General features: G+C 40.3%; 1 protein-coding gene across 2 annotated transcripts in view; it reads left to right on the top strand.

The window, feature by feature from the left end:
• SLC26A4 (solute carrier family 26 member 4) overlaps positions 1-14,636 on the top strand; it is a 49,380-nt gene extending 34,744 nt beyond the window's left edge. The window contains exons 16-21 of one of the 2 annotated variants that reach the window (XM_004739529.3): positions 523-618; positions 1,219-1,449; positions 5,841-5,895; positions 6,967-7,112; positions 9,860-9,943; positions 13,142-14,636. In XM_004739529.3, the coding sequence (XP_004739586.1) occupies positions 523-618; positions 1,219-1,449; positions 5,841-5,895; positions 6,967-7,112; positions 9,860-9,943; positions 13,142-13,165 (636 nt within the window). In that variant the 3' untranslated portion in view covers positions 13,166-14,636. Of the gene's footprint in view, positions 1-522; positions 619-956; positions 1,073-1,218; positions 1,450-5,840; positions 5,896-6,966; positions 7,113-9,859; positions 9,944-13,141 lie in introns of those variants that run through there. The other variant, XM_045089659.1, reaches the window with a different exon arrangement.
• Positions 14,637-14,975: the final 339 nt, after the last annotated feature.

The following is a 14,975-nucleotide window of genomic DNA, read 5'->3' as shown; positions in this document are numbered from 1 at the left end:
GTACACATCTTTGGGTTGGGAGGTATTTGCCCAGTTGGAATAAAGGGCAAAAAGTGTAAGTGAAATATGTCAGCAGGAAACTGTGGTCTTGAATGCCGTGCCAACTGTGGTCTTGAATGCTTAGCTCTGATGCTAAGTCTCCCTGAGGGGGATCCAGAGCAAACTGTTTCACAGGAATGGTCCTCTGTGATTTTGCAATAACATAAAGGCTCTGTGAGGTCAAGGACCTTTGTTAACATAGGCTTAAAGCTAAAGAGGTTTTTCTTCACTGTTTTTGGTTGTTTTTTGTTGTTGTTCTGTTTTTACCAGTGTAGAGCCTTTAATATGAGACTGTCTTTCCTGAGTCTCTGGGTAGGTGGGGGAGGGTTGATGGGGCGACTGCCACCAGATCTTAGAATTTCTTTTTCAACAGGATGTCTCAAGGAATAATAGTACTTGAGAAACAACCTTCCCAGATAACAATTGCCATTAACGAGCATTAGGAACCAGACATTTTAAGTAATTTGACATTTTTTCCCAAAGGTTGGATTTGATGCCATTAGAGTATATAATAAGAGGCTGAAAGCACTGAGGAAAATACAGAAACTCATCAAAAAAGGACAATTAAGAGCAACAAAGGTGAGGCGACATTTTTCTTTTCCCTGTTAAATTCTTTCCCTGCTCAGAGGAAAATGAAAGCAGTTAGATAGTTAAAATTAGATTTATTCCCTTTGGTACCCAGATATGTACAAGGAGACAGTAATGTTGTTCTTGTAGGCAAGAGGAAATGGGAGAGAATTTAAAAATCAGCAGACCTCTCTGGAAACAGAAGGTTTGATTTTTTTTCCCCCCCATCGATAAATAAACCTTATTTTTACTGAAGGGAACAAAATTAGTGCTAATTCAATGCCAGAAAATTGCTCACAGTAGAAGACAGTTAAGTTCATAAACTTTTAGATCTATTACCTTTTATTCAGACTCTCCTGCCTATGTATCTCTTGGCCAAGTTCCACAATCTTCCAGAAATCAAGAGTTTCCTGGCTGCTCTGCTCTTCCATTTTTCTTCCTAGGGAACATCACAGTTTGGACTGAGGTAAATCTCATTCCTTAAGAGTTCATCCCTTTGATGTTTTGCTTGCCAAGGAAAAGTGTATAGGACTTTTAAGTAAATGGAGTTGAATCTTTGAAAGATGTCTCCCAGTGTTTGGCACTGAAGCTGGCAGTGTTTTCTTTGTTTAGAATGGCATTATAAGGGATGCTGGTTCATCGAATAATGCTTTTGAGCCTGATGAAGATATTGAAGATCCAGAAGACCTTGATATCCCAACCAAGGAAATAGAGATTCAAGTGGATTGGAACTCTGAGCTTCCAGTCAAAGTGAATGTTCCCAAAGTGCCAATCCATAGCCTCGTGCTTGACTGTGGAGCTGTGTCTTTCTTGGATGTTGTTGGAGTGAGATCCCTGCGAATGGTAAGGTTTTGGTGCTTTGGTTTATAGATCTGGAGCTTGGGCAGTAGTAACAGGGTAAGGGACACCTGGTCTTACAAAGGGACAATTGTTGGATCTGTAGTTTTTGTAGAGGAATGCTTTTGCAATAGAGTATAATATTTGAAAGTATGGGCTGTGTGCCCAGACGGGGGGCAGGGGGGTGGTGTTTTGAATCCCGGGTCTACTACTTACTAGTGGTGTGACCATGGACAAGTCACTTAATCTATCTGTACCTCAGTTTCTTCATCTGCAGTATGGGGGTAATGATGGTACCTACTTCACAAGGTTTGTTATGAGGATTAAATAGGCATATATATATATATTATATATGTAGTTTATTTTATTAGCTACATATATAATATATATTATATAGGTATTGTGTATAAAGAGGTAGTTTAGAAGAGTATCTTAGGAAATATATTTATTAAGTTTTCTTTTTCTTGGAGTACATAGAAGATAAGATATTAGAAGGAGGAAAAATGGATAACTGTTTGTGTCAAGTGTTATGTTTTTATTTGTAACACAAACAACAGCAGGGTAAGGACCCCCAGAGAACATGGTAGGACTGGAAAAGCAGGTGTCATTAAGAGGTTAGAACAGGAAGCAGGTCGGTTATCTAAGACATCAAAGCAAGAGTTGAGGAGCATGTGGGACAGAAACTTTCATGGTGTCAGAAACCAGTTATGCAGGCTCAAGCAAATAATTGTGGAGTGCCTAATATTTGCCAAGTGCTCGCCAGGCATAAGAGAGACACGATAAAGCCACCGCAGCCCCTATCCTGGGGGGACTAAACAGTCTAGAGGGGAAGGCAAACATTAAGCAAACATTTAACCAACTGTATGAAGCGCCCCCACACACAGACTAACCAGTGTGTCAATGTGGCTAGATGTTAAATTTAGGTGAAGTTTCAGATAGGTATTAAGAGGGTCGGGGTTTGGGGCGCCTGGGTGGCTCAGTGGGTTAAGCCGCTGCCTTCAGCTCAGGTCATGATCTCAGGGTCCTGGGATCGAGTCCCACATCGGGCTCTCTGCTCAGCAGGGGGCCTGCTTCCCTTCCTCTCTCCCTATGATCTCTTCCCTTCCTCTCTCCTACTGTGATCTCTCTCTGTCAAATAAATAAATAAAATCTTAAAAAAAAAAAAAAAAAGAGGGTCGGGGTTAAAAACAGGTTCCAGGCACCGACAATCAGATGTAATACATGGAAATGACCCCGGTGGGTGAAGGGGATTAAGAGTACACGTAATCATGATGAACATTGGGTAATACAGGGAACTGCTGAATCCCTACATTGTAACCCTGAGACTAACACAACACTGTAGTTAACTACACTGGAATTAAAATTAAAAAAATTTTTAAGTCTATTTAAAAAGTATGGCAATGACCCCTAACTGGAGTTTAATCCTAACTGGAAGCTTAATCGGGGCTTCCTGGCTACCTGGGCAAGAGCAAGTGATGATTCTACGGGGTGGGTCCTGGGCTGGTGAGGTAGAAAAGTGATTATTCTACTAGGCAGAAGAGTTCAGGAATATGCTGGCAGGTTCTATTCCAGCTATTTTGGAAAACCTGGCTAGTATAATAACCATTTGAGAACGGAAATGAAGACATAAATCTTGTTCTGCCTTGTGCATTTCACTCAACTGCGGCTCAGATCCATTGTAGATTGTGTTAGTCCAAGGGTTTAATGAACTGCTTTTGGGGAGAGTCAGAACTTATTTAATGCCAGGATAGTTTCCACACCTAACCAGTGGTTCTTTCAAATGCTTTAAGGGCAATTATGAGATCTCCAAACATTATACTTGCGTAAAGGTCTTGATTTTTTCCCCCCAGAAATGTCACGTTCTATTTTATTATTGCCCATAGGTCTTGTGTCTTGTTTTTTTGTTTTTAATTTTTACTAATTTGTATATTTTTATTGAAGCATAATTTTAAAAAAAGATTTTATTTATTTATTTGACAGAGAGAGAAAGAACACAAGTAGGCAAAGCAGCAGGTGGAGGCAGAGGAAGAAGCAGGCTCCCTGCTGAGCAGGGAGTGTGATGCAGGGCTTGATCCCAGGACCCTGGGATCATGACCTGAGCCAAAGGTAGATGCTTAGCCGACTGAGCCACGCAGGCAACTCTACTAAAGTATAATTAACAGTGTTATATTAGTTTTGGATAAACAATATAATGATTCAAAAATTCTATACATCACTCAGTCTCATCACGATAAGTGTACTTTTCATCTCCTTCACCTATTTCACCCATCCCCCACCCACTTCCTGTCTGGTAACCATCAGTTTGTTCTCCGTATTTAAGACTCTGGGGTTAAAAAAAAAAAAAAAAGACTGTTTTTTTGTTTTTGTTTGTCTCTTTTGTTTGTTCATTTGTTTTGTTTCTTAAATTCCACTTGTGAGTGAAATCATATGGTATGTCTTTCTGTGACTTATTTCACTTAGCATTATGAGTGACGTTGAGTATCTTTTCATGTGACTGTTGGTCCATCATGTTGTTGCAGATGGCAAGATCTCATTATTTTTCATGGCTCAGTAATATTGGTGTGTGTTTGTGTGTGTGTGTACACCACTTCTTTACCCATTCATTCTTTACCCATTCATCTATGGTTGGACACTTGGGTTGCTTCCACATCTTGGCTATTTTAAGTAATGCTACAATAAACAGAGGGATGCATATATCTTTTTGAATTAGTGTTTTCATTTTCTTTGAGTGCATAAATACCTAGTAGTGGAATTACTGGATCATATGTTACTTCTTTTTAAAATTATTTTAGGAAGGTCCATACTGTTTTCCTCAGGACCTCCACCAATTTACATTCCCATCAACAGCACACAAAGGTTGCTTTTGCTCCACATTTTTGCCAACTCTTGTTACTTCTTGTATTTTTTGATACCAGCCATTCTGACAAGGTAATACCTCATTGTGGTTTTGATTTGCATTTACCATGATGAGTGATGTTGAGCATCTTTTCATGTGTCTGTTGGCCATTTATAGGTCTTCTAGAGAAGATGTCTATTCAGGTCTTGTCCATTTTTAATGAGATTATTTGGGGTATGGAGGCGTTGAATTCTATAAACTATATATTTTGGCTATTAACACCTTATTGGATATATCATTTGTGAATACATTCTCCCTTTCAGTAGGTTGCTGGGTTTGGGTTTTGTTTTGTTTACAGTTTTTGTTTTGTTGATAGTTTCCCTTGCTGTGCGAAAGCTTTTTATTTTAAGAAAGTCCTAATAGTTACATTTTGCTTTTGTTTCCCTCGCCTGAGGAGTCATATTTAGAAAAATATTTCAATGGCTGATGTCAAAGAAATTACTACCTATATTTTCTTCTAGGATTTTTATGGTTTCAGGTGCCACATTTAGGCCCTTAATCCATTTTGAGTTTATTTTTGTGTTATGATATAAAAAAGTGGCCCACTTGCATTCTATCAGACTGTTTTGATTACTAGAGCTTTGTAGTGAATCTCAAAACCTGGGGTTGTGATATCTCCAGCTTTGTTCTTATTTCTCAAAATTGCTTTGGCTGTATCTAGATTTTTTTTCATTAAATTTTTAATTTTGAGATAACTGTAGATTCACATGGAGTTGTAAGAAATAATACAGAGAGAGCCTATGTACCCCTCACCCAGTTTCTCCCCACAGTAACGTTTTGCAATACTAGAGTACAGAAATCACAATCAGGACATTGACAATGACAGAGTCAAAATACAGAGGACTTTTTAGGTCAGTTTTTGCATTTGGCATCCAGTGGCCACATATCCATGCTTACATGTCTTCTTCTCAAAGATAGAAACACATACTCTTGTTTCCAATCCACAGGGGCTGTGTTAGGAAGCTTCCTGTATTTTCTTCCCTTTCTTCCACAAATATCAGTGAAGCCCCTCTGTGCCATCCAGATGGCAACATCTGCTGCCGTCTCTGGAGACATGGTCTTCTCATCCCTAATCCTGCCATCACTGCAGGTCGAAAACCTCTGTGGTTTTCCAAGAATGAACTTTTCTCCAATAATCCACTTTCTTTTTTTTTTTTTAATTTTTAATTTTTTAAAAAAATATTTTATTTATTTATTTGGAGAGACGGAGATCACAAGTAGGCAGAGAGTCAGGCAGAGAGAGAGAGAGGAAGAAGCAAGCTCCCTGCTGAGCAGAGAGCCTGATGAGGGGCTCCATCCCAGGACCCTGGGATCATGACCTGAGCTGAAGGCAAAAGCTTTAACCCACTGAGCCACCCAGGTGCCCCTAATAATCCACTTTCCTCGATGTCCTGGTTAACCATGAAAGTGTTCACATTTCTCCTGAGCAGGTAATGGAATGCTCCGTAACTGTGGACAGATAAAGTCATTCGCTGTTACAATTTTTTTTGTTTGTTTTTAGATTGTCAAAGAATTTCACAGAATTGATGTAAATGTGTACTTTGCATCACTTCAAGGTAAGTGCATATACAAATATATCTGCCTCTAAGACTTTCTTCTAAGCTTTTTCCTCTGCCTTGGAATGTGGGTACATAAATCAGCCTTTTTTAAAAAAACTATGTTTTATTAGGGTAAGAAATGTCTAAGTATAAAAGTTGCCATTTTAGTCACACTGACGTATACAATTAAGTCAGCGGCATTAAGTAGAGTCACAGTGTCGTGTAACCATCACAACGATCGATTTCCAAAATTTTTCAGTGCCGCAAACAGAAACTCTACTCGTTATGCGATCTCTCTGGGTTATTTTTTGAATCTGCAAAGATATTATTTCCTATTTGTTCAGTAAAGCTGGTAAGTCATCTGAAAGTATGTCCTGACAGCAGTGCAGGGTCAGTGGGGGAAATTTACCATGGGGATGACATAGATCCCTTGAAAGTAGAGGATCCTCCAGGGTCTGAGTCTTTGTCTGTCTGTGCACCAGTGTATGTATATAGAAACATGCTACGGCTTAGGCTGAGTTCCCTAGAAGCAGGCCCTGAGATAAGGATTCTTGCGCAAGTGATTGAGAGTGTACAGGAGAAATTCGTGAGGGGCTGATGGAAGAGGATAGGACAAGGGAAGAGGCTGGACGAAGACATGGTTTTAGAGGTCTGCCTGAGCCTGATGTCATAGGGGGCACCCAGCAAGAAGAACATCACGGGGATATCCTTCCTGAGGCGAGCAGGCCATTCTTTTTATCCTCGTATCAGTCCGTCAGGGGCTATAGGCCCCACGGTTGGGGTTTAGACTGGTGGCCAAGGAAATTCTTCAGAGAAGGTCATAGCCGGGAGCCATTAGCAGCCAGCCTTCTGGCAGCCCGAGGGTGGTGCCCTGGCAAAAACAAGATGGTCAGGAGCCAAGTCTGCCCACTCCAGCCAGTTAGGGTATAACCATTCCATGTTCTTCTGGAAAAGAAGTTCAGTCAGCTGAGAGCCGGGTCACATTTTGAAAATGAGGGAAAAAAAAATGAGGAGCTGACAAAAGTTAGTATTGGCTGATGTTAAAAACGTGCTTTCCTAGAGACTGAACATTATTTCCTTCTTTTGAAGATCATGTGATAGAAAAACTGGAGAAGTGTGGTTTCTTTAATGATAACATTAGAAAGGACATATTCTTTTTGACCGTCCATGATGCTGTCCTCCATCTACAGAACCAGGTTAAATCTCGAGAAGTTCAAGATTCCATTTTAGAAACGGTAAATAAACATTTAACCTTTCTACATAGGTATCTTTCCTAAACTTTGATGGTTTCTGTGAAGAGAAAAAATTCCACAAATGTTGGTTTGAATCCCAGTCTAGTAGGATTTGGGGCCACCTGCTTAACTTCCCAGAGCCTCACTTTTCTCATCATTAAAATGGGAGTAAAAATGTTGACCTTACTGGGTCGGTAGGACAACTAAATACGATAGTTTATAGGAAAGCACCTGGTGGTACCAGATACATATCCGTTTTACAATGTGCAGGTTTACTAATAAAAGTAGACATTAGCTATAAAGATGCCTTTTTAGAATATAGATGGTGAATCTTGGATTTTCTGTGATTTAGGTATACAAAGCACAACTGTGTATACAATTTAAATTTTCAGCCAGCTGGAAAATCTCAATGGTAAATGTCTTTAAATAGGATCCATTAGGTCACGAGTGATCTTTGAAAAGGGAAAAAAAGAAAAGTCATGAATCAGCTCAGAGTTAATTATTTCCAACAAAATAGAAAAGACCCTGGTTTTCCAGGAGCCTCCCTATTTTTGTCAATTCTCCTGATATCCTCAGAAACCCAAGCATTTCAGCTTGGGTCATTGGACAGGTCAGTGGGTTGGGTCATTGGGCCTAGGCCAAGAAACTCTTCTTTCATAGACCCTCTGACCATGAACTTGGGCAACTAAAACAAATACTTATAAAATAACAACAGTAGTAATTACTTCGGTGACACGGTGTACTGTATTTTCAGTTGGTTACTTCTTTTTAAAAATAGGATGAGTAGATTTTTATTGTAGGTCGGAAGCTGATCTTTGAAGTAAAATTAATCTAGAAAACAATAATGCATTATTCTTTTCAGCTCTTGTTAGTGGAGAGACTGCTTAATACTGCTGGGAGATATATTAACACTAAATATCAAGGTGTGGATCTGAAATACATAAAAGAAAAAAAAAGTAGTAAAACCACAAATCTCAAAAGAAAAAAAAGAAGAGAAGAAAGCAAGCAAGCTACATGCAAGAGGCTGATCTTTGAAAACTCATAAACCTTTTTCTATTTTCTAACTTAAAATTCTCTAACCCATAGATAACAACAACAAAGCAGGATCATACAAAGCATTAAAAAAAAAAAACCAAAAAAACCCTCACATTAAAACTATTTAGAAGTGAGGTGTCAAATTCTTTCTCAGCATGAAAATGGTTGTTTTGTTATTTGTGTTTTTTTTTTTAAGATTTTATTTATTTATTTGACTGAGAGAGATCACAAGTAGGCAGAGAGGCAGGCAGAGAGAGAGAGAGAGAGAGAGAGGAGGAAGCAGGCTCCCCGCTGAGCAGAGAGCCCGATGCGGGACTCGATCCCAGGACCCCGAGATCATGACCTGAGCTGAAGGCAGCGGCTTAACCCACTGAGCCACCCAGGTCCCCTTGTTATTTGTTTTTACTCTATTTCTGATTCAAGCTCTCAGGCCAGGAATGCTGCAGAAACAGCTAAACCACAAGTGCCCCTTCCAGGGCTAGACTCAGTCTTTTGGCATCATGGAGGCCTCGTCCGCCATCAGTGCGTGGCTGGGATGGCTTTTTCTGGCCTCAAACAAGTGTTAGCCTGAGTATCACTGAGGGCTTATAACATACAACATAACATATAACATACACTTATAACATATAGGCTTATAACATACACTTATATGTTATAACATAGCATATAACTTAAAACATACATACATACACTGGTTCACTAAGTAGAGGGTTGAGCAGTGCTGACAACCTGTCACACGAGGAACTTACACTTTTATGTGCCCTCACTGCCTAGCACAAAGCCTCATACCCAGTAGATGGATAGCAATAAATCTGGCCTTTGGTTCTTTCCTTTCCTTCAGGAAATGTAATGTGTGGGTATTGTGGATGCAGTGATGGGACCCTCTCCCTGTGACCATCACAAGGCTTATCCTAGGATAGCCTCAAGCGGTGGTTCTACCTGCCCCCTGACTTTTACGTCATGGCCATCTGCACAGGGACTTAAGAAGTCTTTAATGCATTTCCACCCAAGCAAAGAGAATTGGGTTATTTATTTCTGAAATGAAAAGTCGCTCAAAAGCACTTCGAAACAACACCCTTGCCTTGATACACATCTGGAATTGCTTTAGAAATACCCTTCATACGTCAACCAAGGCCCAGATTGTTATTGATTTCCTCTGTGTGGAAGATTAAATTGCATGCTACTGCTAAAAAGCAGAACTTTCCTGAACAGTCAACCAGAGAGTGGTCCGTACAGTGTGGCTTCCACTGGCAATAAAATTAATTTCCATCCAATTCAGCTGGGAGCGGCTTATTGTCATTGGTCACAAGCCCTTCACTGGGCACTCACTGTGTGCTCGATGGGGTACTAAGTGCTCTCAGCCTAGCTGCTGAAGGAGAAACACAATTGATGGCTGAGTCATTGAGGCAGACAGGGTGACTCGCTAAGCGGTGCACACTTCAGAGGCTGTGGAAGAGAGATGAGAAGGAGGCGAGACAATGGCCATTCATGACCGTTCATGACTTGACATGTTCACAATTGAATGTGGAAAAAGTAGTATGAGGAAGAATCCTGAGGTGGGAAATGTAAAAGAACAAGAAAGCTGAAAAGGATTTCGTGGTGTGGAGATTAGAGATGAGAAGCACCAGCAAAGCTTCAAATAATTTTCAGGGGAGTAGCAGGGTGGGCTGATGTCATTATCGTTCCAATAAATATCCTCTGTTCTCTTGGTCAAGATCACTCTCATGCAGGACTGTAAAGATCCTCTTGAATTAATGGAAGCAGAGCTGATTGAAGAAGAACTTGATGTCCAGGATGAGGTATGATCATTATTTCCTTTCCGAGAAAATAATGTGGATTGAACCTTGACTGGATAGAATAATACAAATAGTGTCTGTGTCTGAATAAAACCATTCAGGGAAAATGACTTTGAAAAAGATACTAAAAGGATGGCTTCACAGAAAGGGGAAAGTGGAAAACAAGAACTGTCCCTTAAAGACGTTAAGCACCTAGGGGACCTTTTGGCCCAGACATATAGGCATGTTCAGTGATTGGAAGCAGCCAATATACTGGTCCTGACTTTATACTTAAGCCTCTGTATATGTCTTCTTCCTGCCCCACCTCAGGAAAGTGGGCAGGGGGAAAGATGGCTTGAGGGAATTTCTAACCGGGGAGTTTTATAAACTTCAGAAGTTTGTGAGGGACAGGAGGAACCTCACAGAATTTTCTTCACCTGACTGATAATGGTAAACAAGACACACCCTCCAACTGAAACTGATTCCATGTATTTTTTGGAAAGATTTTATTTATTTATTTGAGAGGGAGAGAGAGAGAGAGATCGATTGTGATAGAGATAGTGAGAGTGAGAGACAATAGGAGCAGGAAGGAGAGGGAGAAGCAGGCTCCCCGCTGAGCAGGGCTTGATCCCAGGACCTTGAGATCAGGACCTGAGCTGAAGACAGACACTTAACCCACTGAGCCACCCAGGTGCCCCACGATTCCATGTATTTCTGATGCTCTTGGGACGTCAGACTCTTTCTAGGAACCTTGACCTAAAAATAGTATCTGACTGACCTTTGTGGCTCCACCACCAATTAAAGTGGGACCAACAAAGGGAGATCACAGGAATTTTAAAGTTGAAAGATGTCTTGGAATAAGACATCCACATCGTAGCCCCTACAGATGTTCACTCAGCTTGTACGTGAACATTTCCAGATATTGGCAAACGGTAGCTTTTCAAGGGAGTTTGTCACGTGATTGGATGTCGCCAAGTGCTAGTTTTGCTTCCAAAACTAGATGCAGCCTTTCTTTAATATCCGCCTTCACAGCAACACAAGCCCTCCTACCGCCCAGCCCTTACGTATTTGAGAGAAGCTCTCATGGGTCCACCGGACTCCACTCCGGGCGAGATTCCTCCTGTTCCCTTTCTGGTACTCCTCACGGGCACACAATTTGTCAGTGCTTCTCTGTCAAGAACAGGACACAAAATCCCAGGTGGAGTCAGGTCAGTGAGGAGAGTACACAGCCACGACCGACCTTGATCTTGTCGAGACACGTCTGTTCCTGCGACTTTAAAATGTGTTTATTTTCATTGCAGCCACATCAAAATCTTGGCTTCTTTTTTTCTCTTTTTCTGTTTCTCTCTGAGAGAGAGAGAGAGAGAGGGAAAGAGAGAGTGAGCGGGGGAGGGGTAAGGGGAGAGGGCACGACTCACAAGCAAACTCTTGCTGACCCTGGAGCCCAATTCTGGGCGCTTGATCTCACGATCTTGAGTACATGAACTGAGCCGAGATTTGAATGGTTAACGATAAGCCATCCAGGCGCCCCTCAAAACCTTGACTTCTGTTGAGCAGGGACCAACTAAAAACTTGGGCATTTTATACAAACTATGACCCAGGTAGGCTCCCCCTTTATATTTACGTAATTGGCTTTCTACCCTAATGCGGGGTTATGCATATGTTTGCTAGATTACATCTTGTTGGTTCTAATTTATTACTGTAGTTTCAAATCCTGAACTCATCACCCAGCATATTAACGACCCATCTACTTGCTATCAGCGTGCCTTCTCTGCCTTACTCCAGATCTCGATAAAAGATGTTGAGAAAAATAATATTCAAACCCTTATGGTAAAATCAGGCAGTGTGGATGACAGGCAGAGATTTTTGTGGGGAAAATACATTGTTAGGATGAAAATCAGAGGTTCTGTGTCCTTAGTCCATCAGCTTAGTGAGTTTTAGCTAAGTAAGAACTCATCACATTGGAACTTAAGGGGTCGCCTGGGTGTTTAGGTTAAGCATTTGCCTTTGGCTCAGCTCATGATCCCAGGGTGCGGGATTGAGCCCCACATTGGGCTCCCTTCTCTGTGGGAAGCCTGCTTTTTCTCTCTGCCTGCCACTCCCCCTGCTTGTGCTTTCTTTCTCTCTGGCAAATACATAAATAAAACCTTTAAAAAAAAAAAACTGGAACTTGGGGCTCCTGGGTGGCTCAGTGGGTTAAGCCTCTGCCTTCGGCTCAGGTCATGGTCTCAGGGTCCTGGGATCGAGCCTCGCATCGGGCTCTCTGCTCAGCAGGGAGCTTGCTTCCCTTCCTCTCTCTCTCTCTACCTGCCTCTCTGCCTACTTGTGATCTCTAACTGTCAAATAAATAAAGTCTTTAAAAAACAAAAAACAAAACAAAACTGGAATTTAATGGGTGCCTGGGTGGCTCAGTTGGTTAAGTGACTGCCTTTAGCTCAGGTCATGATTCCAGAGTCCCGGGATCGAGGCCCGCATTGGGCTCCTAGGTCCGCGGGGAGTCTGCTTTTTCCTCTGACCTTCTCCCCTCTCAGCTCTCTCTCTCTTTCTCTCTCTCTTTCAAATAAATAAATAAAATCTTTAAAAAAAATGGAACTTAAGAAGTTCCACATTACAGAAGTATTTTCTGATTGCCACATAAACTAATGGCATCATTATCCAAGTAACAGATAAGAGGGTCATTCAGGTAAGGTTTCTGTGGGTAGCAAAGGAGTAATAGTAGAGTGGAGTGGTTTTGAGGGGTATGAGCTGTATTTCTTTTTTTTTAATTTTCTTATTATTTAAATTCGACTAGCCAACATAGAAAACATCATTAGTACCTGACATAGAGGGTATGAGCTTTAGAACAAGACAGACGTGTGTCCGCCCCAAATCTACTACCTACTGGCTGGGTAGCCTGGGGAAGATAACTGACCATGTCTTCATTTCAGTTTCTTCACATGAAATGGAAATAGTAATACTTCATAGAGTTGTGGAAATTAAAGGACGCATGTGAAAGAATAATAGTGTCTTGTACATAGTAAGTGCTTGATCAATAGTACATCTTGCTTTTAAATAAATCTAAGAACAATGAGGTACAAAATAAAGTTTTTACCCTATACACACCCAAGATGAGCAAATGTGAGTAACCCAAACTATCAAATCATAGTTGTAAAAAACAAAGAGCACGTAGACTCAAGGAGAATTCGGTTGTATGAACGCTTTGTTTCCCCTTCATTTCCGCAGGCTATGCGTAGTCTTGCTTCCTGAAAGCGGGCTCAGGAGGTTGCTATAAGCAAGAACTGCAAGGCAGAATTCACCCACCGATGTCATTCTATGCAAACATTTTCTGCATTGACTATTTCTTTGGACTTGAAACACTCATTCTCTTCCCATTCGATTTTTAAAACGCTTTGATTTTTTTTTTTTTAACCTCTTAGTCAATGAAAGAGAACCACTAAGAATTTTTTGGAAAGGCTTTATTTATAAAATGGATAGCCTACCTCTAAAATGTGCAAAATGGTGAGGAGAATTATCCAGGTGATTTAGTCATGTCCAGATCTGCTGATGTGATGATGCTGCTGTTCCCCCGTCCACCCAACAGATTTGCTGACAATGTTCTCATGGGTACTGGAGTCCCTTTGTTAGTTGGGATAAGTGTGCCCCAACAGCCTCTGTGGGCGGGTGAATCAGGAAGGATTGTCATAAAGAGAAATCCATTTCTCACTGAACTGGATACCCAAGAATGGCACTGGTCACAGTGTAGGGTCACACTGAATAACTGCAGAAATTTAATTAACACATTTATCAATCAAAGTCTTCAAAAGTCGCTTTTAGTAAATGCATAAGCAAAGTTTTTAAAATGCAAACTTAGTACTTAATAATCAATGTGATTATACGTGACCAGATATGTAAACAGAGCTCAAAATTTTTAAAAAAAGATTCACTTAAAAACTATAGAGCCAGGCTGATCTGTTTTACAAACACTGATCCAGAGAAGCAAAGCAATAAGATTATTGTGGTTGGTAGAAGTCATTTTTTGGTATGATAATAGTCATGGATCACAATTAAGATCAAATAAAATATATGACAGATTGTCTCCAGCTTAAAAATGTAGCTTTAATTTAGTTTGTAGGAATGATCATCATGTACAGGTATAAAGAGGTATGGTCTATTTAAAATATAATGCAAAAATTGTGTTATTTTGAACATAAAAATTTTGATATAAGACTGAGCTCATATTTTTGTCTAAAACTTAAGCAGTGTGTCCAGTGATCTGTAACAGAATTCTGACTACCTTTCCCCCCCCAAAAATTTAAGAAGTGAACATCTTATATATAAGTCTATGTTTAAAATGTTTTTTTTTTTTTTTTTAAGACAGAACATTCTAAATGAACTTAATATCAAAAGACAAAACGTTGGTTTGGAATATACACATTGAAAATACATAGGTCTTTAAAAATCCATATTTTAAACCAGAACATTTTGTATCTTTTATTTTTACGTAATCTTTTCTGAGTGCCAATGGTTTTCTAGGTATTATATATAATATATAGACTTTAGTCCTGAGGACTATTACCATATATCACACCGCAGTGAATGAAGTTGTACTTGATTTCTAGGGAGAAAGAAATATGCAGGTCCCCAACTAAGACACTGTTTTGCCTGGTTGAGATTTGTAGTGTACCTTTGGCACAAATGTGTGAAACTCCCAAATGTGTTCAGCTATGCAAAGGCATCATGTCTTATCTCTGTGTTTCTTAAATACGATCAGAAACAGGCTATCTACTTCTGAAGGATTATTATCAGTGGTCATATCAAACTGGTTCACTAAAACATCACTGTCATTTCCCCTTACCCAAATCATTCTGCATACCGGAATTGGAGTGAGTTGCTATGGATTGCAATGCAACAATATTCTTTCACTCATGGGTTGTACTATCCTTTGCTGATATGGAACAGATATCTCCCCTGTTGGGATCAGCCTAACTAGGATTATGATATTATCCCATTTCCACATCAATACCTGCCTGTAATAGTGACACATCTTCTAAGAGTGAATAGAACAGTCTTGCAGAAA

Source organism: Mustela putorius, unplaced genomic scaffold (genome assembly GCF_011764305.1).
Source record: "Mustela putorius furo isolate JIRA1106 unplaced genomic scaffold, ASM1176430v1.1 tig00003845_pilon_pilon_pilon, whole genome shotgun sequence".
Classification (NCBI taxonomy): Eukaryota; Metazoa; Chordata; class Mammalia; order Carnivora; family Mustelidae; genus Mustela; species Mustela putorius.
This window is presented reverse-complemented; position numbering and strand designations above follow the sequence as displayed.